General features: G+C 45.3%; 1 protein-coding gene and 1 long non-coding RNA gene across 2 annotated transcripts in view; one reads left to right on the top strand and one right to left on the bottom strand.

Annotated features, from left to right (window-relative positions):
• Window positions 1-1096: 1096 nt before the first annotated feature.
• LOC129531619 (uncharacterized) lies at window positions 1097-22737 on the top strand. Its single transcript, XR_010130121.1, has 7 exons — window positions 1097-1203; window positions 10124-10267; window positions 11928-11995; window positions 12407-12836; window positions 18085-19868; window positions 20059-20210; window positions 22557-22737. It is a non-coding gene; the product is annotated as an uncharacterized lncRNA (long non-coding RNA).
• TMEM17 (transmembrane protein 17) overlaps window positions 19803-24631 on the bottom strand; it is a 57905-nt gene continuing 53076 nt past the window's right edge. The window contains exon 5 of the mRNA XM_063696167.1: window positions 19803-23785. Within this exon, the coding sequence (XP_063552237.1) occupies window positions 23781-23785 (5 nt within the window). The 3' untranslated portion in view covers window positions 19803-23780. The remainder of the gene's footprint in view (window positions 23786-24631) is intronic.

Here is a 24631-nt window from a genome sequence, read left to right as displayed (position 1 = left end):
TTTCAAATTCCGGGACTCAAATGATCTGCCTACCTCGGCCTCCCAAAGTGCTGGGATTACAGGCGTGAGCCACTGTGCCAGGCCTATAATTTGAATTTAAAAGTGTAATTGAAGAAGTTAGACTTGTGATTTTAAGTTGAAAGTTTAATAAATTTCTGTGTTGGAAGACTTAGAATAATTTAAGTATTGCTATATTTATCAGTTTATTATATTTACATTTTCAAAAAGTTATTAAGATTTTGTTTAAGTCAAATAATTGAGGTATTTAAAAAGAAATTGCATATATTAAATTTATAAAAGTAGTTTAAAATGTTTGAATGTATATACATAAGCTTATAAATAGGACCAAATATTAACCAACAACATTCTAAAGATGTTTGCTATAATTTGCTACAGTTATAAATGGGGGGAAAATCTTTCAAAGAACTTAAAATCTAAAGGAAGGTTTTTTACAGATGAATGGATAAACAAAATGTGGTATAGCCATACAGTGGAATATTATGCATCCTTAAAAAGGAAGAAAATTCTGTCACATGCTTCAACATGGATGAACCTGGAGGACACTATGCTAAGTGAAATAAGCCAGTCATGAAATAACAAATACAATATGATTTTACCTATGTAAGGTTAGAATAGTCAAATTCATAAAGACAGAAGCAGGATGGTGGTGCCAGGGGCTGGGGCAGGGGAAGGAGAATGGGGAGTTAGTGTTTAATGTGTACCGAGTTTCAGTTTCGCAGATGAAAAGAATTCTGTGGATGGATGTTAGCAGTGGTAGAACAACAACATGAATATACTTAATGTCACTGAACAATGTGCCACTTAAAAATGGTTAAGATGGTAAAAAAAAAAAATATATATATATATAAATATGTATATCGAGGGAGAGAGAGAGACAGAGAAATGACACCTGAAAGTGCTCAATCCTTAGAACTTTAAAAGCTCTACTTACTGAAAATGTTGCCCAGTAAAGTATAATTATAATTATTGGTGATACAGTCAACAAATGTATGCCTAGTTAATTCTTTATAGTAAATTATTACTGTTGGAAAAAAAGCTAAAGGAAGATTTTTTAAATTGATCATGCCAAAAACTTATATTGTTTTTTTTTAAAAAACCAAAGTTATCTTTAATCTTTTCCATGCAGAAAAACCACCTACAAGGACTCCTCAAACTCACAATAAAGATAGACTGTTCTCATAGGTAAGTGAGGGTTCTAGGGCTCTAACCAAGGCAGTGGAATGATGGATGGAGAGGAGAGGGGCTTATGCAGCAGGTGCCACCCAAGTAGAATGGTACCACTGATGAAGCTATGGAAGAAGGAGCAGATGGCATCTGGGGAAGGGGACACCACATGTTCAGGTAGAAACTGAGCATTCAGTAGCCAGCCTGATCCCAAGGCAGGGCACTCAGAGACACCGGGTAGAGGTAAGGATTTGAGGGCATCGGGAATGGGTGGTGGTGGAAGTCCTGTGTGCTGCAGAGAGGACCCGAGAGAAGTGTGGAGGGACCTTGGCCAAGGACATAACTCTGAGAAGTGCCAACACTTTTGGAGTGGCGGGGCCTGAGATGGCAAGATTCACTTAAATGGTATAATTTCAGGACCCAGAATTCCTCTGCATCCCTCCTCCACCCCATATCTCTTCCAGGGCCTTGCCATGCCTGGAGTTCTTCAACCCAGGAAAAGTGGCTACAAGACCTTGATGTTCCACTCAGAGGACCAGGGATTATGGTGGGAGAGATGACATAAGGACTGAAATCACACAATGGTGCAAATGACTAATGCCAGTAGGTTTCTGGAAGCAGGTTCCGTAGACTTGAGGGTGCACTCCGAGGAAAGCTGAGTGATGAGGAAGCACCAGGAAGGGAGGAAGTGCTCAGAAAAGGGGAGGCCGGTGGCTGGAGTGACTCCTGGTCTAGCAGTTCTTCATGTCCATCTTGTTTTCATTCCAAGGGAATTTCAGCCTTACCTTTGCCCAGGTTTGGGTGGCAATGATAGGGACAGGAGAAGGGAAATTCTGGGCAGAAGTGGGCGGGTCTCCAGCAAGGGCCTCACCCTCAAGCCTAAAACTATGGCCCAAAGTGAGAACATTCCTGTTTTCCTGCTTGACTGTTGCCTTTTCCAAAACCACCCATGGCCCGCCCCACTCCTAACCTGTGCCCAAGAAAGCCCCAGGCTCCGCTAGCAGAGAGAGAAGAGAAGAAGCAGCTGGATGTCAGAGACTATGGTTGAATGTCGGAGAGAAGGGACTTGACTTCAGAGGGACAGCTTGATGGCATAGCTTTGGAGAGGAGTCTGGCCAGGGATGGCCAGACTCCAGGGGAAGATTACCTACCCACTCCCTCCCCTTCTCAGCTCCCCTTCTCACTGAGAGCCACTTCCATCAGCAATAAAATCCCCTGCATTTATCATCTCCGATTTGTTTGTGTGACCTCATTCCTCCTAGACCTCAGATAAGAATTTGAGTGTGGGTGCAAAGGGCTGTCACACTGACCCTCCACTGAGCTGTTAACACTTAAGCCATCTGCAGATGGCAAAGCTAAAACAGCATTGACTGAAACACTCCTTCTGGGGCTTTAGGGGTTGTGGGCACCCCCCTAGACACTGCTGCAGGGCCAGTAGAGTTTGTTCCTGCTGGCACCCAAAAGCGCTCTCTCTGGCTCCTGCACCCGCTCACCTGAATGCTCCATCCCTGGAGGGGTTGAGTGTGGTGGATTCCAGTGAGTGGGGTTTGCCCCTGCTAGCACTGAAGTAGCTAGTTCAAACACCCACACTCCAGTTCCCACCCACAAAGGGTCAGGGAAATTTCCTGCTTCAGCAAGATCCCCTGAGAAATAAGTGAGGAGTAATCTCTTTCAGCCTCTGGTGAGGGCTGGTGGGTGAGTGGGAAGAAGCCACTCCATCAGCTTTGTCTTGGCCTTTGGTGTTTTTTGATCTTTAATTCCCCCAGTATTGGTTCCATCCCAGCTGTGGTTGGGAATCCCTGCTTCACTGGTTAATGAAGAACAGGTGCATCATTAGTTAATTACATCCTCAGGCCTCAGAGCTGCCCAAAAGGAGGAGGCAGTGGAAGCTTTGTCCCACCTCAGACCACTGCTGCTGGAAGAGGGAAGGGAGCTGTGGTCAGAATGGGGCCCCTGCTCTCCACGAGGCTTTTCTTCCTCCTGGTGTCCTTCTCTTGCCTGATGGCTGGAATGGAAGCTCCCTGAGGGCCAGGCCCAGGCCCACCTCCGTGACTAGGTTGCAGGCCTAGCCCCAAGCCTGGCTTGGCTCTCAGGCCCTGAGCCAAAGAGGTGAGTATTCAGGAGCTGCCCAGGCTCCATGCAGAGAGTGCCTGGCCTGCCACCCCGTTGCTCTTGGGGAGCCCTGGGTTGAGGGGACCTTCCAGGAGTGGGTGGTGCATGGCTGTGCCCATGTGGGAAGTGACCTGTCCTCAGGCCCCCAAATTGCATATCAGCATATTATTCGAGCCCCTTTGGATGCCCTCAGGCAAGGGGGAGATGTAGAGTGGTAGCTCCTGGGGCCATTTGCTAGATAAATTAGATGGGCGGGAGTTGAGAAAAGGCTTCTGTGCACAACAGGCACCTCCTATTCCTAGAAGGAAGCACGTTTTTTGCCAGACATCAGGTGGACGTTGGGATATCAGGCCCTGGGGTAGTGATGAGTGAAGTTCTTGACAACTCCCCCAAGGTGAGCTCTAGCTACCTGCTGCCCACTGTGCCCTTAATCACATTTAATTCTCAAGAGAGCCTGCCCAGGGGGAAGAACAGCTTCCTCTTCTACAAATGTGGCCTCCTATATTTTCTACCAACCAATCAATGCTTTTGGAACCCCTGCATGGGGGCAACCACAGGAGATAGAGACCCATAAAGCTTAGCTCCTGACCTCGGGAAATCCGTCATCTTGGGGGATGCCAGGCAAACACCTCAGGCCCAGAAACCCAGTGACCCAGGCAGAGGACCTCTTGAAGAGGTGGATGACATTGTAGGGACACAGACAAGTCAGGTACTCATGTTTGTAAAACGGGTAAAAAATCTACATTATTATCAACATTTTGGGACTTTGGCCTTTGAGGAAATGAGTGAGGAGGGGGTCATCAAATTGTGACACCTCTAAGACCAGGACTACTAATTCTATTCTGGCGTCTCCTTCTTCTTCTTCTTCTTCTTTTTTTTTGGAAATGGAGTCTTGCTGTGTTGCCCAGGCTGGAGTACAGTGGTGCAATCTCGGCTCACTGCAAGCTCCGCCTCCTGGGTTCATTCAAGCAATTCTGCCTCAGCCTCTCGAGTAGCTGCGACTACAGGTGCCTGCCACCACGCTCGGCTAATTTTTTGTATTTTAGTAGAGATGGGGTTTCACCTTGTTACCCAGGCTGGTCTCGAACTACTGAGCTCAGGCAATCCGCCCGCCTTAGCCTCCCAAAGTGCTGGGATTATAGGCGTGAGCCACTGTGCCCAGCCATCTGGTGTCATCTTCTATGTTTACTCCAAAACTCCGGAAAATCGAGAGGAAATAGAAGTCAGAGTGCTGCAGGCACTAAAGCTGATTGCTCTGTCCCGAGAGGGGCTCTTGCCAGCCTCCCACAATGTTGCCTCCATCCAAACAATGAGACCAGGGTTATGGCTGAGAGGCACCGCCTTTGGCCTTTGTAGGAACTCAAAACTGACGACACTATTAAGTGGAGAGATGTAACCTTGAGGTTGGGCCTATGGAGAAGGCTTTGCTCTGGCATTTGATTCTGTTCAAGTGTTTCTTGTCCCTGTATGAGGTTATGTCTCAGAGCTGAGTGATATGCAACAGCCAAGAACCAGGATCATCCTAAGGGCCAGAATAAATGATCCACTAAGGTGGACAACACTGCCAAGTCTACACTGGCATTTCTGAGGGCCTGTTAGAAAAACAACAAAGCAGCTTTTCTCAATTTTGGCTGAACATGAGAATTAACTGAAGATCTTTTAAAATTGTGAGGCCTGAGTCCCACCCCTAGAGAGTCTGACTTAATTGGTTTTGAGTGGAACCCGGCCGTCTGGATGTTTACAAGCTTCCCAGCCAGTTCCAATATGCAGCCGGTGCTGAATACCACCACAGTAACACCTGCGTGGGCACCTGGCGTCTCCATGTGGGGCTGAACCCTGTCTGTGCAGGATTCTAGAGCAGGCTGTGCTTTTGACATCTGTTGTATTGGCCAGAGGAGAAGGGACGAAGGAGAAGTCTCCTCCTGGTGTGTTTCTGAATGGTGTATTTCTGTCAGGCCTGGATTTAGATGCTTTGGAGGTGAAGAATGAATTGAATGAATTTTCTACTATTGTTTCCTCCTGTATCCACCTGTATCTGGTGTGTGTGTGTGTGTGTGTGTGTGTGTGTGTGTGTGTGTGTGACAGAGAGAGAGAGAGAGAAAGAAAGAGAGAAAGTCTTGCTCTGTCACTCAGGCTGGAGCATGGTGGTGCAATCACAGCTCACTGCAGCCTTGCCCTCCCAGGCTCAAGTGATCTTCCCACCTCAGGCTCCTGAGTAGCTGGGACCACAGGTGCACGTCACCACACCAAACTAATGTTTAAATTTTTTTGTGGAGATGGAGTCTATGTCGCCCTAGCTGGTGTCAAACTCCTGGGGTCAAGTGATCCTTCTTCCTTGGACTCCCAAAGTGTTGGGATTACAGGCATCATGGACTAGTGCAGGCAGGGAATGCTCCATAAGGGAGGAAATACTTGATTTTTGGAAGAATTTAGGTAAGAGGGTTTTTCCCTGAAGGTTAGTGACATGAGGATAACAATAGTAAAGCTCAGCTATTAGATCCATGTGATATTTGAAGGCCAACATGCCCATACTCCTTCTGAGTCTACTCCCTGGGTTTCTGTCGATGGAAAGGTGATTATATAGTCCAAACTTCTATAACAAATGGCTCTCCAAGTGAGGTCCTCAGACCAATATCGCCCCATCCCTGGGAACTTGTTAGACATGCATAGGCCCCACCTAGACCTAAGGAATCAGAAATTCTGAGCCCAGCAGTTTCTATTTTTGACAAGTCCTCTCTGTGGTTCTGATGCTCACTCAAGTATGAGAACCACTGTCCTGCTTTGCATCCACGTCTGCTAAGTAGACTCTAGTTATTAGGAACAAGAGACATGTTTGTTCTCAGTTACATTTAACTTGTATTGGGTTGAAACCTCTCCCTCTAACTACCCCCACTGGTCCTGTGGCCTTATTACTGGACTTATGATTATTTACGTCCATCCAAGTGACACAGTGTCAAATAGTTGACAGGCTCTTATATGTTCAGCCAACATTTACTGAGCAGCTCTCATTTGCTAGGTACTATACTAAGCCCTGGGAATGTAGCAATGAACAAAATCAAAGTATGTTCTTCCATGCAGCGTATGTTCTAGTGGGGGAGATAGTCCATTGATAGAACTACCATATTTTTATGTTTAGGTGATAGGAAGAAAAACATAAGGTTGGGAGGCTATTTTTGATAGTGGTTAGAGGAGGCTTCTTTGAGGTGATGTTTGAGTAGAAAGCTGGTTGAAATGAGAAAGCCAAATGAAGGGAGCGTATCCTGGGAAGTGGGAACAGTAGTGTCACATCCTAAGGTAGGAATGAGTTTCACGTATTCTTAAGAACAGAAAGGAAGTTAGTATAGCCAGAAGGGAACGAGCAAGGAGGAGAGATGCAGGAAGTAAGGTCCAGGAGGCAGTGGCCAGATCAAGAGAAGCCTTAGAGGTCCTGCATAGGTGTGTAGGGGAAGATAATTTTTTTTTTCTACCCTTTCAGGTTCTCCAGCTGGGGTCCTGTAAATGAGACTGGCCAGAGAGACATTAACAGAAGAAAAATAGTTTCCTAACATGTGCATCACACATGCACATATAAGAGCACTCAGTGATAAGTAACCCAAAGGGGTAGTTAGAACTTGGGTTTAAATACCTGTCAACTCAAGAATCATGAGGTCCATACATTTGGAAAAGAGAGCTTTATGTCTTATAAAGGGTTGCAGCCTGCAGGCTGGCCACCCTCAGGCTGGGGCGTACTTCAAAGGAGGAAAGGTTAAATGAGAATTTATGCTGAAGGGTTAGCTAAGTATACGTATTCAACAGGTTATCGGAGGAGCTATGAATATTCAGAAGGGGGATGTATACATGCATACTAAGCAAACATGCATGTTACATACATCCCATGTTCACTCTGGGGGTGGAGACTGAACACTTAAATGCATTAGAATCAGGCTCTCTATCAAAGGGTGAAACAGAGGTCACAGAGGCATCCTGTGCGCAGCCTCTGTAAACCAGCCACCACTAGTTCCTGGCTGGTGGCCCGCTATCAGGAGGGAATACTGGCTAGTATTTGTATCAAACTGCAAAAGGGGAGAGGAGTCCTGCTAAAATCAGTGGTGGAGCAAGTCTTTTGAAAGGGATGGCTTTGGTCAAGGTTGGTAGCCCATGCCTGTAATCCCAGCACTTTGGGAGGCTAAGGGAGGAGGATCACTTGAGGCCAGCAGTTCAAGACCAGTCTGGGCAACATTGTGAGACCTTGTCTCTACTTAAAAAAGAGCTAGTTTCTGTTTAGCCCTTAGGAAACTAAGCCTAATGGCAATTAGGGAGGGAAGGATATAATGGGGTCTGTCTGACCTCCCATCTGGTCATGGTGGGGAACTCAGTTTTTAAGTTTCCTCTGGGGTATGCTTGGCAAAGAGTGGGTCCATCCAGTCAGTTGGGAGGCTTAGGATTTTAGTTTTATTTCTCATAACAACAACAACAACAACAACAACAACAACAACAACAACAACAACAACAGGGTTTTAGGCTCTTAGAGAAGGCAGGTTATGGGAAGACGATCCTGAAAAGTACCGTAAGCAAGGGTTGTGTATCAAGGTTTGTTACACAGATTGATGCCTTCTCCATTGAGAAGAGTTAAGAATCCTTCCTTTCCTGGAGGGGGAAACACCTCTACGATGGGAAATTTCGTTTATAAATATAAATTTTCTTTATGATATAAAAACTTGTTTTTAGAGCTTTTTCTGAATCTGCTCGTTCTCAATGACGTTTAGCTGAAAATAATTTATATGCCAATGGTGCACATTTGGGGGTGGCATATTCTGGTACCCCTCAGGTGTCAGTATGGTTTTATGTCACTTTATGACAGGAATATGTTCTGAGAAATGCATGACGTGATTTCTTTCTTGTGTGCATATCATAGACCTACATAAACCTAGATGGTACAGACTACTAGGCACCTCAGCTGTATGGTACAGCCTCTTGTTCCTAGGCTACAAACTTGTATAGCATGTTACTGTGCTGAATGCTGTAGGCAACTGTAACACATTGTTCAGTACTTATGTATCTAAGCATACCTAAACATAGAAGAGGTACAGTAAAAATATAGTATAAAAGATTAAAATGGTACACTTGTATAGTGCACTTACCATGAATGAATCTTGTAGGACTAGAAGTTGTTCTGGGTGAGGCAGTGAGTGGTGAGTGAATTTGAAGCCCTAGGACATTACTGTACACTACTGTAGGCTTTATAAACACTGTACACTTAGGCTACACTACATTTAAAATTTTGTTTTCTTCAATTACTAACTTTAGCTTACTAGAACTTTTTTACTTTATAAATTTTTTAGTTTTCTTTTTGATTTTTTGTAATAATACTTAGTTTAAAACAAGTACATACAGCTGTACCAAAATAGCGTGTTTTTTAGAGACAGGTCTTGCTTTGTCACTCAGGCTAGAGTGCAGTGGTGCAATCTAGTCTCACTGCAGCCTTGACATCCTGGGCTCAGGTGATCCTCATGCCTCAGCCTCCTGAGTAGGACAACGGGTGTGTGCCACTATGCCTATTTTTTTTTTTTCTTTTTGGTAGAGATGGGGCCCAAGCAATCCTCTTGCCTTGGCCTCATAAAGTGTTGGGATTACAGGCATAAGCCCCCACACCCAGCCAATGTTTTCCTTATATTCTTCTATAAGCCTTTTTCTATTAATTTTTTTTTTTTTTTACTTTGTAAACTTTTTTTGTTGGAAATGTGGACACAAACATATTTGTCTAGGCCTACACGAGGCTAGTTCATCAAGACTTCACTAGGTGATGGGAATCTTTTAGCTCCATTATAATTTTATGGGACCACCATTGTGTATGCGGTTCATCGTTGACCAAGATGTCATTATGACATGTAAGAGTGTATTTCATTTTGAATGATGGGCCAGCTACTAAAAGGTATTGATATGAGCAAGGTGGTATCTATCTTTGAACAAAAATCACTCTATATAATGGACCATTCCACGAGTATAAGCAGGGAGATGAGTTAGGGAGATGCCAAGTGTGAGACATGGCAGTATGGAGGTAAGGGTGAAAACTAGTTAGATTCTAGATATTTTGGAGGAGGAGTCAACAGGACATGCTCATGGATTAGTCTGGGGTGGAGAAGAGTTAAGCAACTGACTGGAGCCTTTTTTTTTTTTTTTTTTTTGTAGTCTAAAGTCTTCCCCAAAGCCCCACGTCAATAGAGAGGATAGGAACAACATGGAGGGATTCACAGGATCTCTCCCATCCTCTGAGTGCCTCCATTGGCCATCATAGGCTGGCTTGTGTACTTCTCCACAAACATGATTTTGTCCATAACTGGACCATGTCCTCAAGGGCCATATCTTAGGCTTTTCTGAATCCTCCACCCCTACCCACTCCCAATAGAATAAAAACAGTTGTGAGAACATAGGAAAGCATGCTATGGACTAAACCTGGGCTAAAACCCTTTCAGGTAGTGATGACAGCCTTAGAGATGAGGAAACAGACTCGGGGAGTAAAGGTACTTTCCTGATAGTAGCGACCATTTGAGACAACTTCCTGCCTGCCCAACATTGTGCTGGGAATTTGGGTGGCAAATGGCTGATCTGGGTGTTACACCAGCAGCTTCTCAATTTATGTTGCTGCTGAGCAAATGATGCCTCATTGTGATCTGTCTGCTGAAGGAGTTCAGAAAATGCCACCCCAAAATATGCTTTGGTGTGCTGATTGCTTTGAACTGAGGGCATTTTGAGAGACAGTGGATGAAGGCAGAGGCTAGCTTTGAGCTCACCTTATCTGCCTAAAGACAATCCTCCAAAAGGAACTCAACTGTCATGACTTCCCCAGGAACCTCGTCAACCAAGACCAACTCATAACACAGGAGAGGAGACTGAGGTTTGACTCCGTGCCCAGACAGACTTCGTCATAGGCTGTCACCTTTTCTTCTGAGGGCCCACTCATCTTTCCCAGCATCAAATGAAGAATCATGAGGTTCGTACATTTGGAAAGGAGGGTACCACGACCTGCAGGCAGGACGTGGAGCTACTAGTTGAAACTGAAAAGCAAGTGCTCTGAGGGAAAGAAGGATGACATGGGAATTTATGCTGAAGGGCTAAATACACATATTCAACAGGTTATGGGAGGAGCTATAAATATTAATGAAGGGGAGTGAGTGCATGTGTAGTAGGCTAACATGTACGTAATGTGCATTCCATGTTCGCTTTGGGGTAAAGACTTAACATTCAGTTAGACTCTACAACAAAAAGTGAAGTAAAGGACAGGAAGGCCCTCAGTGCACAGCCTCTGTAGACTGACCAGAATCACTTCATGATTGGTGGTCTCTATTAGGAAAGAATGCTGGTCTGTTGCTGTGTCAAAACAGCAAAAGGGAGGGACGGCATTAGGTGATTGGTTGAAATTGGTGAAGCGAGTCTGTCGAAAGCTGGTTTCTGTTTAACCCTTAGGGAAGAAGGCCTAATGGGGGTTGGGTGAAGGAAGGGGTAGATGACAAGGCCTATCTAACCTCCCAGCCCATCATGGCCTGGAACTCAGGTTTGTTTTTTGGTTCCCTTGGCGAGAGGGGGTCTATTCACACCAAAACTCATTTACAGCTCCCTAAGTTGCTCACATCACCCTCCAGCCTCCCCTGTGAAGACAGTAAATATGCTGCTGGATCTCACCAGGTTTTGGGGGATATACACTTTTCTTTCATGTGATGTCCCCATGCATGTAATAAATTTGTATTCTTATTTTTACTGTGAATCTGTCTACTGCCAGTTTGTTTCATAGACTCAGCCATCAAAGCCTCAGAGGACAGAGGGAAAGCTCTCCCTCTCCATACTATTCTCAGCAGGTGCCAGAGCTACCTTTTCAATGGCTTCCACGAAGATGACTTCCCTCTGTGAGTGACTTCAGGTGGTTGGACACTAAAATATGCCACCACAAAAATATGACTGAAAAGTTACAATTTTAAGAGAAAGTTATATTAATAAAGGAAGTCTCCGCCTATAAGAGTGTCTCCCTCTCTGTCCCAGGAGGAGAAGGATGGCTAAATCACCAGACACTTAATGGAGGAGGCATGACTTAAACCTGCAGAACAACCTTACCTTTGTCTAAGGTGCTTTTCCTGGTCTTCTGGTCTTAACAGGGTCTTTCCCTATACTCTTCTTTCTTTATTTCAGAGAACTGATGGTATTTAAACCTCAGATTTAAACTTTTTCTTTGAAATCTCATTTCTCTGGGTTATCTCCCATATATACAGGAGATACACACATTATCAAACTTCTGTTTGTGTTTTTGCTTGTTAACCTTTGTTACAGGGAGTCCTGGTTAAGAATTACGAAGGGTAGAAAGGATTATTTTTCTTCCCCTACAAGGTCCTACCCCATTCCCCCCACTCTTTTGAGGGAGCCGGTCCTAGATGTCAGCTGAAGGGAATACCATATCCTATGAATCACTTGTTATGTCTTTTTGCTCTTATTCTTTAAGCCTCTTTCTTCATACCTTCCCCTCAACAACTTGAATGTGCTTGTTTTCTGGCCCAGGCATAGGAAATGTATGCAAAGGGCAAAACAGAAGCTTTGCTGTTGACAGCACTCATATAAACAGATTTTCTTCCCAGTGCCTCCACCTAGTTCTTTCCTTCCTACAGGACTCAGACTCTCTTGGACAGAAATCTTCGTCCCCGTGAAATGCTGCCATGTCGTCCTGAGAGACAAGGTGGGTGAGTTCTCTAACCTGATGATGTGAAGTTGTTTTCCTCTGAACATCTGGTACAAGGGGACCATCTGGGCCGGCCCCCAAAGCCACGTTGTTATTTATGCCCGTGGCCTTAGGGCCACAGGAATCAATGATTATGAGGCAAACCCTGACAAGATCATGTTTCAGGGTGTCTCCCCTGTGATAGAAAGAACATGACCCCATGTTCTTTCCATGCCTGTTGGAACAAGAGAGTACACGTTTCTGCCACCCAGGCTCTGGCTGTGCATGTGGTCTTGCTAGCTGAGAACTATGCTTGACACCGGAGATAAAGCACTGCAGGGGAAGTATCATGTCTTCTGGGATCCTAGAGCAGATTCAAGGGAAAAGATCATGAAGTCCTGTATTACGAAGTCTCCCGTTCCATTTCAGAGAACCTCCTCCAAACCTGTTAAAAGCATCACTGGTCCAAAAACTGAAATGGAGAAGAGACTTGGGATCTCAGGAACTTCGGTGCCCCACGTGGTTCAGCCAGTCTCTCATGTTATTCAGCAAGCACGCAGCAGAGAGCATCCTGGCCACCAAGTTGCCAGAAACAAGTGAGAAGGATCTTTTGAAAATAGCCTTTTCTTCAACCTCTGTAGAAACATCAGTCTTTGATACAAGGTGGTCAGAAAACTCAGAAAAGAGTACTTCTGCCTGAGCCTCAGCAGAGAGGTCCCTTCCAGCATTGCAAGTTCCATAACAAGTTCCATGGTGACCACCAAACTGGCAGCTTGGTCCTCACTTGTAGGATGGAGAAGGCAGGAGAACACTTCAGAAGATGGGCCAGCCTCTGTGGACTCACCAGGCGTGATGGCAGGTACCTATAATTCTAATTCTAATTCAATTAACCACTCAGATTTGGGCTTATGGGAAAGAATGACATCTTGGGAAAGGGAGCTGCTTTCTCTCAGCCCCTCTCAGGAAGTGGAATGCTTCCCAGAGGGTACAAGCAGCTTCCTGTACAGACGAGTGTCTTGCCTGGTGACACGCCATGTTTCCCATGGGGAGAGCCTGGGGCAGGCTTGGCCACTGAGGCCTGATTGTCTCTGGAAGGCAGGCCAGATCCTATTTCTGTTACCACACAGCCTTCTCCTATCTCCAGTTCTGCTCTTCCTGTGTTCCCAGCTGAGTGCTTTCTGACTGACTTGGCTTTGGTGAATTCCTACAGACATCCCAAATTCTACCATCAAGGGGCTTGCTTGCTCAAGAGCCAAGCTCATCTGCAGTGAGGCAAGAGTCACCTTGGCAGATGCATCTCTGGGTGGTAAAGTGTTAATACCTCTTGCTCTCTCCCATGGCCTTTGAGTGGCTACCTCTGAGGTGAAGTCATATCTTCTCCCTTGGATGGCCTTATCCTCAGCCTTCCCTGAGCCAGGACAGACAGCTAGCCTGCCCCGTGGTGTGATCTCAGAGGGTGTCTCCTCAAAGCACCATGGGAATTTTACAAGAAGAGACTCAATACACACTTCTTGGAGTCCAAATGGGCTGGCCACAGAATTGCTGGAGAACCTGGCCAGGGTGATGCTGACAATGGCCCCTCAACAAGCTCCTGTAGCCACAACTGCCCCGCAATATGTTTCCCAACCTACACTGGTGTTCCCACCCTCTGCCTACCACAGAGAACCCGGAACACTAGAGGGGACCATGGGAATGTCTACAATAGCTTCGTGGTTGCTGTCAGGTTCACAGTTGCTTTCGGATGTCCTATCTGAGACTAGAGGGGAGGTAGATCACTCCCTCAGCTCTTTAAGTCCAGCCATGCCCCAGGGCTTGTTCAGTCAAGGAGAGACAGAGGCTGCTGGCAGCTTCTCTGCTGAACTCCTTGGGAGCTGCGATCCAAGCTTTCTGCAGACTGACATGGAGTGCCTTCTGCAGAGCTCAGTGGCTTCTCTGGCTCATTCCCGAAGCCAGGGTGAAACGGAGCTGGCATCTAGAAGTCTAGTGAGTACTTCCTGCCCTGGGCCCAAGGAAGCTGTTCCTAGTGGGACAATAGCTGGTCCTCACTACTTGAGGTCAAGTGGGAAACTGTTCCCAGCTACTTCATACAGCAGAGGCAGCACAGAAGGAGCAGCCTCCTTGAAGGAGGAAGATTGGGTGATGCACTGCATCCCTTTGCTCCTGGGCTAGTTCCTGGGTTCTGGCTTTCTCACACTCTGGCACCCTCCCCTGGATGTGCGACCAGGGCCTTCAGAGCCAAAGACATGTGCGACCGCATGTGGCTGCTGCATTGGTCTTGGAGCTGTAAACTGGCTGGGCAGTGACCTCCTCTGGAGAGTCCCTTGAAGAGCATACTGACGTGGCCATTCACCCTCCAAAGGGGTTGCTCTAAAAGAAGCTAAGATCTGGAAATCCACCCACTCCCTGGAACAGGTATGGAGAGACTTCACCTGGGATCTGCCAGGTTCCCTTCCTAGCTTTCCAGTAAACCCCCCCTGGCAAAAGGACCCAGGGTGTGGGGACTCCTGCTATTCCACCCACCTGTCCCCTGGGAAGAGAGTGAATCCTCTCTGGAGACTGTGACACCCCAGAACTACACTGGTGGGTACTGCTTTTTTTCTTATCTGTAAAAAAAGCTTTAGTATTTTATTTGTCCACATCCTTCTCTGTATTTCAAACCATCCTTCTCTAAATGAACTTTAGAAGTTTCATTACAGTTTCTTGAAGGCAGACTCCGATTTTATTTATCTAGTATCTTTCACCCTCTTTCATGATAATTTGTTTCGTTTTGTTTTTTTGAGACAGTCTCACTCTGTCACCCAGGCCGGAGTGCAGTGGCACCATTTCGGCTTACTGCAACCTCCACCTCCCAGGTTCAAGCAATTCTCCTGCCTCAGCTTCCCGAGTAAATAGAATTACAGGTACCTGCCATCACGCCGGCTAATTTTTGTATTTTTAGTAGAGACAGGGTTTCGCCATGTTGACCAGGCTGATCTTGAACTCCTGACCTCAGGTGATCCAACTGCCTTGGCCTCCCAAAGTGTTGGGATTACAGGCATGAACCACCGCACCTAGCCTCATTATAACTGTATTGGGTACATGATTCTAAGTTGAAAACTTTTTCTGTCAACATCTGCCAGAAATTATTCCACTGTCTCTTGTTTCTATTGTGGCTATGGAATCTAACTGACATTTCTTCAAGGTGATCAATCCTGTCTCTGACTTTAAGATCTTTTTGTCTTTAAAGTTTTGCAATTTCATTATGTCTGTGTCAATTCCTTTTTTATTTTAAATTTTGCTTGAGTATACTAAGTTCTAGGTATTTGTTGGATAGCAAACTGCCCCAAAACTTAGTGGCTTAAAGAAATAACCATTTTATTACCTCTTTTGTGGCTCAGAAATTTAAGCAAGTATCAGCTGGGCAATTCTTCCACCCCACACGAGATTGGCCGCAGTATCTTTGTGGTGTTTAGCTGAAATATGGGCTGGTCTGGAAGGTCCAAAATAGCTTTGCTCACATGCGTTTACAACATGAACATCAGTGGGGACAGCTGGGAGGCTGGACTCAGATGTGTCCCTCTTCCTTTTACACAGTCTTGAGATTTGTCCATTCAGATTTCTTACAAGGCCTCTGGCTTTGTAAGAAACGAGACAAAGATGGAAACTAAGGCTGGTTCTGACTTAGCTTTGGGAGTCTTATAGCGTGACTTTTAGGTCCTATTTATTAAGCAAGTTGCTGAGGCCATCCCAGATACAAGGGGAGGATTAGACACTACCCCGCAAGGGGTGGTATAGGGAAATTTTTATGGCCATCTTTAATTACTACATTGTACATCCTGGACCTGTGAATTCATGTTGTTCGTCAGTTCTGGAAAACTTGTAGCCATCAGATGTTGTTCTTTCTTCCATTTTTCTGCTTTTTCTCTCTGGGACTTCAGTTAGATATCTAAGACTTTCTGATTTGAGCCTTCAAATCTCTTCTTTCATGTTTTTATCTCCTTGTCTTTGTGTTAAATTATGGGTGAGTTTGTTGGTTCATGAGTTTTTCTTTTCTCTGACATTTTACCACAAAATTTCAAACGTATGGCTAAGTTGAAAGACCTTTACAATGAACCACCAATATCTACTACCTACATTCTACCATTAATATTTTACTATACTTCGTATCTATATATTCATCTTATTTTTGATGTATTTCAAGTAAATTGCTGACATCAGTATCCATTGGGCTTTATTTCAATTTTGCATTTCTAGAAGTTCATTTATTTTCTAATCTGCCTATTCCTAGTAGTGTTTTTTATTTTGATTATATTCTTTATTTCTTTAAACATTTACCACATAACCATCTTCTTTATCTTAAAATTCTGGTAAGTTCTTGGATATAAATTGTTTTTTGTTTTTTGCTAAAAATGCTTTGCTTTTGATCTTAATCTATACAGCACTGTGTGTTTGGGAGATATAAAGGAAGAGAGTGAGAGAGAGGAGGCAACTTAGTGGTTTCTGAGAACACAGTCGTCAAGGTTGTAAAATGGCATCATTATTGTTAGTCCTTATACTGTCTACTAGCTATTTAAACGAGAATAGAAGTAAAGTTAGAAATTCAGTTTCTCAGTTGCACTAGCCACATATCATGTTCTCAGTAGCCACATGTGTCTAGTGGCTACTGCATTGAGCAGGGCAGATTAGAGTAACTTCCATCATTTATATACACAGCATGACTATATTTAAATAAAACTGTAGTTCCAAAAAACAGGCAGCAGCTGGATTTGTTTCATGAGATGTAGTTTGCAGATCCCAGCTCTAGGCATAAACTGTCATGCTTTCCTTTGCAGAGGACTTGTTTTTGCTTGTGGCTTGGTGAGCACCAACCTAGAAGCATACCAGCCCTCCAGGGCTCTCCTCAGGGCAAGAGTCCCAGACTTGTGTCCTAATTTTCCTGCTGTCCCAGGGCTTAGTGTCTGCAAGTATCCTCAGGGCAATGGGGCTGTTAGCAAGTTTTTGCTGTTCTAATCCCATCCTGGTTTTCTCTGGAGGGTAAGGTGGGGAGAGGGTCCATAGAGACCTCTTATTTGCAAATAAAACATTTTGGGTACCAGAGGTAAATGTTCTCTCTTACGTTATTTTCCTTCTCACCTCTGGTTAAACTTGGCAATTATGACTTCTACAGGGGAATTGAATAAAACTTTCAGTCTCTTTAGGAAGTTAAAGCTGTGGGCAGCTTTCTTCATGGTGTTCCAATTCAGCACTGTATCTGATGTCTGGGGATTCCTTCATGGAGTGTTGAGATCTGTAATCACTGGAGGGCAGAGATGAGATCATACAGAGCCTAGATGTGGGCCTTGCCTGTTCTCTCCAAGCTGCCGATGCCAGGATTAGTAGCACTGAAAGCCAAGGTGAGAGGCTTCAGAGAACTCAGATGGGGAAGGGTTAAGAAGGATGGCAAATGATAGATGGATGAGGGGGTCTCTATTGACCCACACGCCACCCTCTGAGAGCTCTGCATCAGGATGGCAGAAGGCCCCTTAAGAGCCTGTTGGGGACCCTGCCATGTGTTCCAAGTGTCATTCATTTTCCTGCTTGCTGACAAGCCATGAGTTGGATTAGCCTGCTCCTCTTATCACCTTCCCAGGTCTGGGTCAGTGAAGGAAATGAGATCTTGGCCCCAAGATGTCTGCCCCTGTGTTCTAGAGCAGAGTCTGGAGATGCTGTAAGATCACTTCCCATCCAGCAGGCACTTGAAAGTGCTTGTTGGCAAGTGGGAGACAAGAGCCGGTCCCTGCCATCAAGAAGTGGAGGGTTAGAGACAAATCAATGACAGCCAAATGTAGCATGACTAATGCCATGTGTGACAACAGTCAGCATACAAGTATTTGCAGGGTACTGAGGGCAATCAGAGAAGGGAGGAATTATGGGGAAGTAGAAGAGAAGCTTCTAGGGCTGGTGACATGAGCTGAGAGCCTTCTGAGAAGCCAGTAGCTCTGTTCCATAAGTGTAACTTAAGGCGAGTCTTATGCTAACTTGGGGTTGAATAGGTGGCATTTATAATGCCCTTCTATGACTCAGCTGAGTCTTGTACTAACCTGGTTCCTTCATCTTTCTCCTGTCTGTTCCATCCTTCACCCACACAGGTGAGACAAAACCTCAGGGTAGTGTATATTCCAATCAGAAGGTGCCGTGTGGTTTTGAAGGATCCATTAGAGGAGCTCTTGCTGCCACAGAATCTATCCAGCCACCTGCCAAACATATGGTACAACTGGGTCATCTGAGATGGGCCGAGAAACATATTGTCATTTATATCCAAGGGTTTGGTGGCCATAAGGACTGTACCAAGAGCTCATCTGCCATGGGGTTTCCCCGACTGTGGAGAGGAAGGTCTCACATGCATGTGGACACTTGGGAATCAGGTGTTTGCTGCAGGGCCACTGGCTGGCAACGTGGTGCTGCTTTCCAGGAGATTGACCCCAAGACCCACCAGCGCTGCATTCTAAGGCCAGTACTATGCCTTTGCTGAGCCCAAGAGAGAATCCCCCATGAGCTTTGGTATAAGCAGCTTCTCTCTGCTCTTGCCCCACAGTTTCCATTAGGAACCATCTCAGATCCAAGTGTCGTCCATGTGGGAAACAGAAGGGCAGAGGCTGGGGGGCCCTCTCAAATGGGAAATGAGGAAGCCTCAGAGGATAGAGGGGAGGCCCCAGCATATGATCCCTCTCTTCCTTCTACCCACTGTAAAAGAAGATCCTTTGTTAATGGATGAAACCTTAGTAGCCCCAAGGCTGCAGCTAAGCAAGACATGGGATGGGAGTACAAGGTCTAACAAAAACCCTGCTCGCTACTACTTTCCCCAGACTGAAGGCTAAACCCACGCAGGATGGCTTGGTGAACCATCTGCTGCCAGCCCCTTCAGAATGGCCCTCCATGTCCTCTCTGCTCTTTACACATAAACAGGAGAGACTGCTGGGGTCCAGAGTTGCCCTTGAAGAGAGGGATGGAAAAGTGGCTCAGACACGGGAAGGGGTGACCAAAAGAGAAAGCCTGGACTCCTCACCTGCCCCGTGGGACATCAGTTCTCTCCAAGAGGAGCCCCTGGATTTGGAAAGTGCTCAGGAAGGCAGGACTGAGCACCAGACTGCCCAGAACCCTCCACCTCCTGGCAGCAGCTAGGCCAAACTCTTGGGTTTGAAGAGTGAGAGTGCTGAGCACTGGGCTGCTCTCTGGCTTTGGAGCCGACCCACTGGGCCACAGATAATCCCTCAGCAGGTACTGTTGGAGACCATACCCTTGTCCCAGCACCAGAGCTCCAGGAACACCAGGACATGAGACATAAATCCACGGTGCTTCATCTCTCTACTGGGGCACTGAAGATCACGACCATTCATCTCAACCTCAGGTCTCAACCTCAGGTATGGGCAATGGCCAGTGGGAAGGCCTGGACACAAGGAGCTGGCATTCTGTTAAGCATGAATGTGGAAAGGTTACCCAAGTGCATAAGGCTGTTCTTGTGTTGCTATAAAGAAATACATGTCTGGGCACAGTGGCTCACACCTGTAATCCCAGCACTTTGGGAGGCTGAGACAGGAGGATCTTCTGAGAACAGGAGTTCAAGACCAGCCTGGGCAACATAGACTGTCTCTACAAAAAATACAAAAAAGTTAGCCAAGCATGGTGGCGCATGCCTTTAGTCTCAGTTACTCAGGAGGCTGAGGCAGGAGAGGATCACTTGAGCCCAGAAGTTCAAGGCTGCAGTGAGCTATGATTGTGCCACTGCACTCCAGCCTGGATGACAGAGAGAGACACTGTCTCTTAAAAAACAAACAAAAACACTCCCTGTGCTAAACCTGCATGTGAAAAGTCAGCTTTTTTTCTACAGAGATGAACTAAGAAATTACTTGATGGAAAAGAATCCTGAATTTAAGTAAGCTAAATTAATGAACGCAATAGTCCACAATATAGTTTCCTAACTTTACTGTCTAATCTCAGAATCTTTAAAAACAATGTAACATTTCTCTACCAAGTGGTGTTTAGATTGTTTTCTTCTCCTCGCTTTCAAAACATTCCTAGAAAAGATGCTTGTTTTTTTCTCCTCCCTTCCTAAACATTCCTAGAAAAGACGCTGTGAATGTCACGTATGCTTCCTGGCTACACTCAAGTTCTCAAGGAATGGATGTGCCTGATCCCCTGTCTTACCAGATAAGGGCCCTCACTGAGGATGCTCTAGGAACCCACAAGGTGAAGAAGAGGTGCCCCTTCCTTGAAGGTATGGATAGGTCTCTTGGCTGCTGGTGACCAATGGCACGTGCCACACTTGGATTAGGCATGATTCAGCCAGGATCAAGTTGAACTAGGCAAAGTCTCCCGATGCTAGGCCATGTCATTTCCCATGGAGAGCAGACCCTTTCTCAGTCTGCATCATGGGAATGTTATGCTTGTCCCCCAACCCGAGGAAGAATTGGCTATTAATTCATCTATGTATGCAATATATTGTATTGCATTTTACTATGGGTTAGGCGTTGTTTGGGACACTGGGGATTCAATAGCAAACCTAAAAGGCAAATCCCTTCCCTCGTGTACTTCACAGTCTAATCAGGAGATAGACTGGATAAACTACAGAGTATCTGAGTTGATATGCTCTATGAATAACAATCAGATAAAGGGGATAAATAGGGTTTTGTATATGCACATGTATGTGATAAGGCTTCAAAAGGTGGTGAAGGAAGGCCTCCTTGAGAAGATGATGAGGGACAGCCATGTAGCCCTCGAGGGAACAGGCTTCTGGATGGTGCTGAGGCCCTGCAGCAGGGTTGTGTGTGGTATGTTCAAGGAACAGGTGGAGGTCAGCAACAGAGGGGAAGAGCCGCAGAGGAGCCTTTGGGACACCCTGGGTGACTGTCCAGAACAGCCTATTTCTTCTGTCTTTAGATGTGAATGAGTGTGAGACAGGCCTAAAGCTCTGTGGTGATCCTCGCTGCCAAGAGGACTGAAGTCCATGCCCCCACGCAGCCTGGCATGCTGTATGTGCATGCTCCCTGCCCAGGTATCGGTTGCCCAGGCACTCTGCCACTGGCTGTGTTTATCAGCTGCTGGGATCTCCTGGAAACCCTGTACCCTGAGCAGGTCAGGGTGGAGCTCTTATTCTGATGCCTTTGGCCACAAATACCAAAGAAAACATTTTCCGAAGGATACGGACAAAGTCCAGGAACTGTTCTAGAACTTGGAACATGTTATGAGGTCATTTACTATGAGGATGTTCATTGTACTGATTTTTCTTTTGCAACTTTGCCTTTGGAATACTTCCATAGGATGCTATTCCTGACTCTGATCAAAGTAGACGTGAGTAGGAATTAACTTGAACATCCAGTTGTTTCCCCAAGGCTCCTTCGTGACCCTTGCTTTTGTCTTGCTTTTTTTCTTCTTATCAAAGATTATATTGGGCAGGGACTTGCACTGGAAAATCGATGTGAGCTCCTTGTGAGCGGGTCCAGCATAGAGCAGTTGGTAATGAATTAACAGATGCCCTTAGCCTTTTTAAGGACTTACTGCTGGTGATGGTAATTCATTTGGTACAGTTACCTCTGAAATAATGTAACCTGCCTGTGCTGCCACAGGCAGATCAATAGACATGATTTTTATTTCCCATCTTGCTAACTTGCTGTGTGACCTTGGTGCTCAGGTCTTGCATATCCCTGTGAAACAAAGGATTAGACTAGATGTCGAAGGCTTTGTTTAGATCTTTGAATGTTAGATGCTGAAATCCCAGCAAAGATGCCATTTAGCACAATCTTTTTCCACTGAACTCTAAGGGCAGGTAGGTAATCTTGCCATGCTATTTGCAAGTTTTTTTCTTGAGGTGGGGGTTTCTTAGTTCGTATATGTCAAGAGAAGATTGAGTTTGGCATAAAATAGAAGCTCAGTATATAGTAATTCAATTTCTTATGGCTAGAAATCTACATGTAACTGACTATTTAAAATATTTCCATGTTTTTTTTCTTCCCCTGCCCTCCCAAGTGTCCAGATAAGACACTTGACAAGAGTTAAGTTGGAACAGGGTCTGTGAGGCAGTCATCTGGAGGTTGCAGTCATCTAGCTTCTGTGGATTTTGCTTTAAAGATAGTTTCTAGTTCTTTGCATCCACATAAGCTATCTGATGGTAGAATACATTCTGAAATACGACTGGCCTTGTGCTTCTCTGGGTACATGGTCTCAAATGTAACAGAATCTTTTTAAAAATAAACAATTTTTGATATGCATAAAATGAAAAATAATTATCAGCTCTCAGGCAATTTAGATTCAGCATCACAAACGGATGTTAGGCGTTTTCCAAAGTTAACTCTGTGTGCATGCATAGGGTTCTTGAGGGAGCTATAGAGCAAAAATAGGTGGCGAGCCCTTATATTACCAGGTTCATTTGTTCCAAGTCTGGCTTTGGCTTTTAATCAAATGTTAGCATTTGTTTATTTTCTCAAAAAATACTTACCTATGATGTGCCTGACAATATGCTAGGGATAGGTATAAGAGCATAAATCTCTGAAGGTGCTTTTGAGAGCCCATTAGGAAGGGGCGTGTTACTTAGTTCCCTTTAAAAAAAAATTCCTTTGTGTTTCAGGAGTTGGATTATCCTTTAACTACCTGGGCCTGCTGATTGGAGTTGCTGTGCTTACTGCAATCTCGCATATGTTAGTATTGGTCTTGTGTGACTCGTAACTAGAACGTACGTGAGGAAGGCAAATTCTCTGGGTCAGAACACAGCATCACTGGAGTGCCCACCTACAGCACCTACTTTTGACCTGAGGAATTTCTTTTTTTTCTCTCTCTGAGACAGCGTCTCGCTCTGTTGCCCAGGCTGGAGTGCAGTGGCAAGACCTCAGCTCACTGCAACCTCCGCCTCCTGGGTTCACGCCATTCTCCTGCCTCAGCCTTCTTAGTAGCTGGGACTACAGGTGCGCACCACCACACCTGGCTAATTTTTTTTGTATTTTTAGTAGAGATGGGGTTTCGCCATATTGGCCAGGCTGGTCTGGAACCCCTGACGTCAGGTGATCCACCTGCCTGGGCCTCCCAAAGTGCTGGGATTCCAGGCATGAGTCAGTATGCCCGGCTGACTTGAGGAACTTCTGTAAGCTCCCTCCCTTCATCTCCTGCCAACCTAAGCTGCATGCCAAGGTTCCAGATGGTGCTCAGGGCAAGAAGGTTCATCAGAGCTGGGAACCACAGGTGTGGAGGGAGCAATCAGAGGCCTGCTGCCTCCCTGATGCCTGTCTATAAAGCAGGGTGGGAGAGAGGACCACCTTGTCTCCTGTTGGAGGTGCCATCAAGTCACATAGATTCTCTGCGAACTTAGGAAGAAGCAGCTTGAGTCCCATCCTGTGCATCATCTTTGTTGTCTGTGATGTAAATTATGCTGGGCTCCTGACTCTTTCCCTGGGAGAAGGCCTGTATGCTGTATGTTCTGCATCAAGACCCAGCTTGTAGTACCAACAATGGGCTGAGGTAGACCTCTGGTGACTCAGATACTCCAGTGATGAGTGTGGTCTGCAGGAGGTGTCCAGGGGAGCAGGAGGCACACGGCACCAACTTGGAAAGTTAATGAATGAGTTTAGTGATGGACACACAAGGAACTGTTAACATGTTTTAGAAAACTTACTTGGCCTCAGCACTTTCTTCTCCTTTTAGGCTGGGTGCGGGGTGAGACGTCCTCCTCCTTTTTCCTTCACCCTCAGTTGTATTTTATTGGATTACAAATTTGTATTTATTTTGTATTACAAGATCCTGTCTTCTGTTCCTGTTTTGGCCACTGTCTATGCCAGGCTGCTATTAGAGCCTGACAGCTTCACCCTAAATAAAAGAAAACCTTTTATGTGTAGTTTAAAAAAATAAACAAAAACCTCTGTAGATCTTTTTAAAATCTACCAGCAATGTTTGACTCCTTTACTCTTAAAAGTGGGGCTATTCCCATTCCTCTGTTTTAGGCCTACACTTGTCATTTTGCAGGGGAGACCATTGGAGAGGATGCTAGAGGTCTTAAATATGGTTCTCACCCACGGTTTGCTTGCTTTTATTGGACTGAGCTAAAGGGTGGGGGAATTCACATGCCATGAGAGAATAGAGTAAAAACCCTGTCTTTACTAAAAATACAAAAATTAGCTGGGTATGGTGGTGGGTGCCTGTAATCCCAGCTACTCGGGAGGCTGAGGCAGGAGAATTGCTTGAACCTGAAAGGCAGAGGTTGCAGTGAGCCGAAATTGCACCACTGCACGCCAGCCTGGCCGACAGAGCAAAACTCCGTCTCAAAAAACCAAACAAACTACCAAACTATTTTCCAAGTTAGTTGTACCATGTTACAATCCCATCAGCAATATATGAAAATTATAGTTCTTCCACACTTTTGACATTTGTTATTGTCTTTTATTATAGCCATCCTAGTGAGTATGAAGTGGTATCTCATTGTGGTTTTAATTTTCATTGCCCTAATGCTAATGCTAATGATGTTGTGCATTTTCTTTTCGTGTGTTTATTGACCATTCATATATCTTTGATAAAATGTCTATGTGGCTGTTCCTTTTTAAAATCCAGAGACAGAGAGATGGTCAATTTCCCTGGGAGGTGTAGAGGTTTATCGGGTTCACTGTTTGATCCCAAGTGCTGAGTACAAGAGTCAGAGAGTAGAGGGTCATGTATTAG

The sequence above is a fragment of the Gorilla gorilla genome, chromosome 12 (genome assembly GCF_029281585.2).
Source record: "Gorilla gorilla gorilla isolate KB3781 chromosome 12, NHGRI_mGorGor1-v2.1_pri, whole genome shotgun sequence".
Taxonomy (NCBI): Eukaryota; Metazoa; Chordata; class Mammalia; order Primates; family Hominidae; genus Gorilla; species Gorilla gorilla.
The sequence above is the reverse complement of the archived record's forward strand: the minus strand, read 5'-3'. Positions and strand labels throughout refer to the sequence as shown.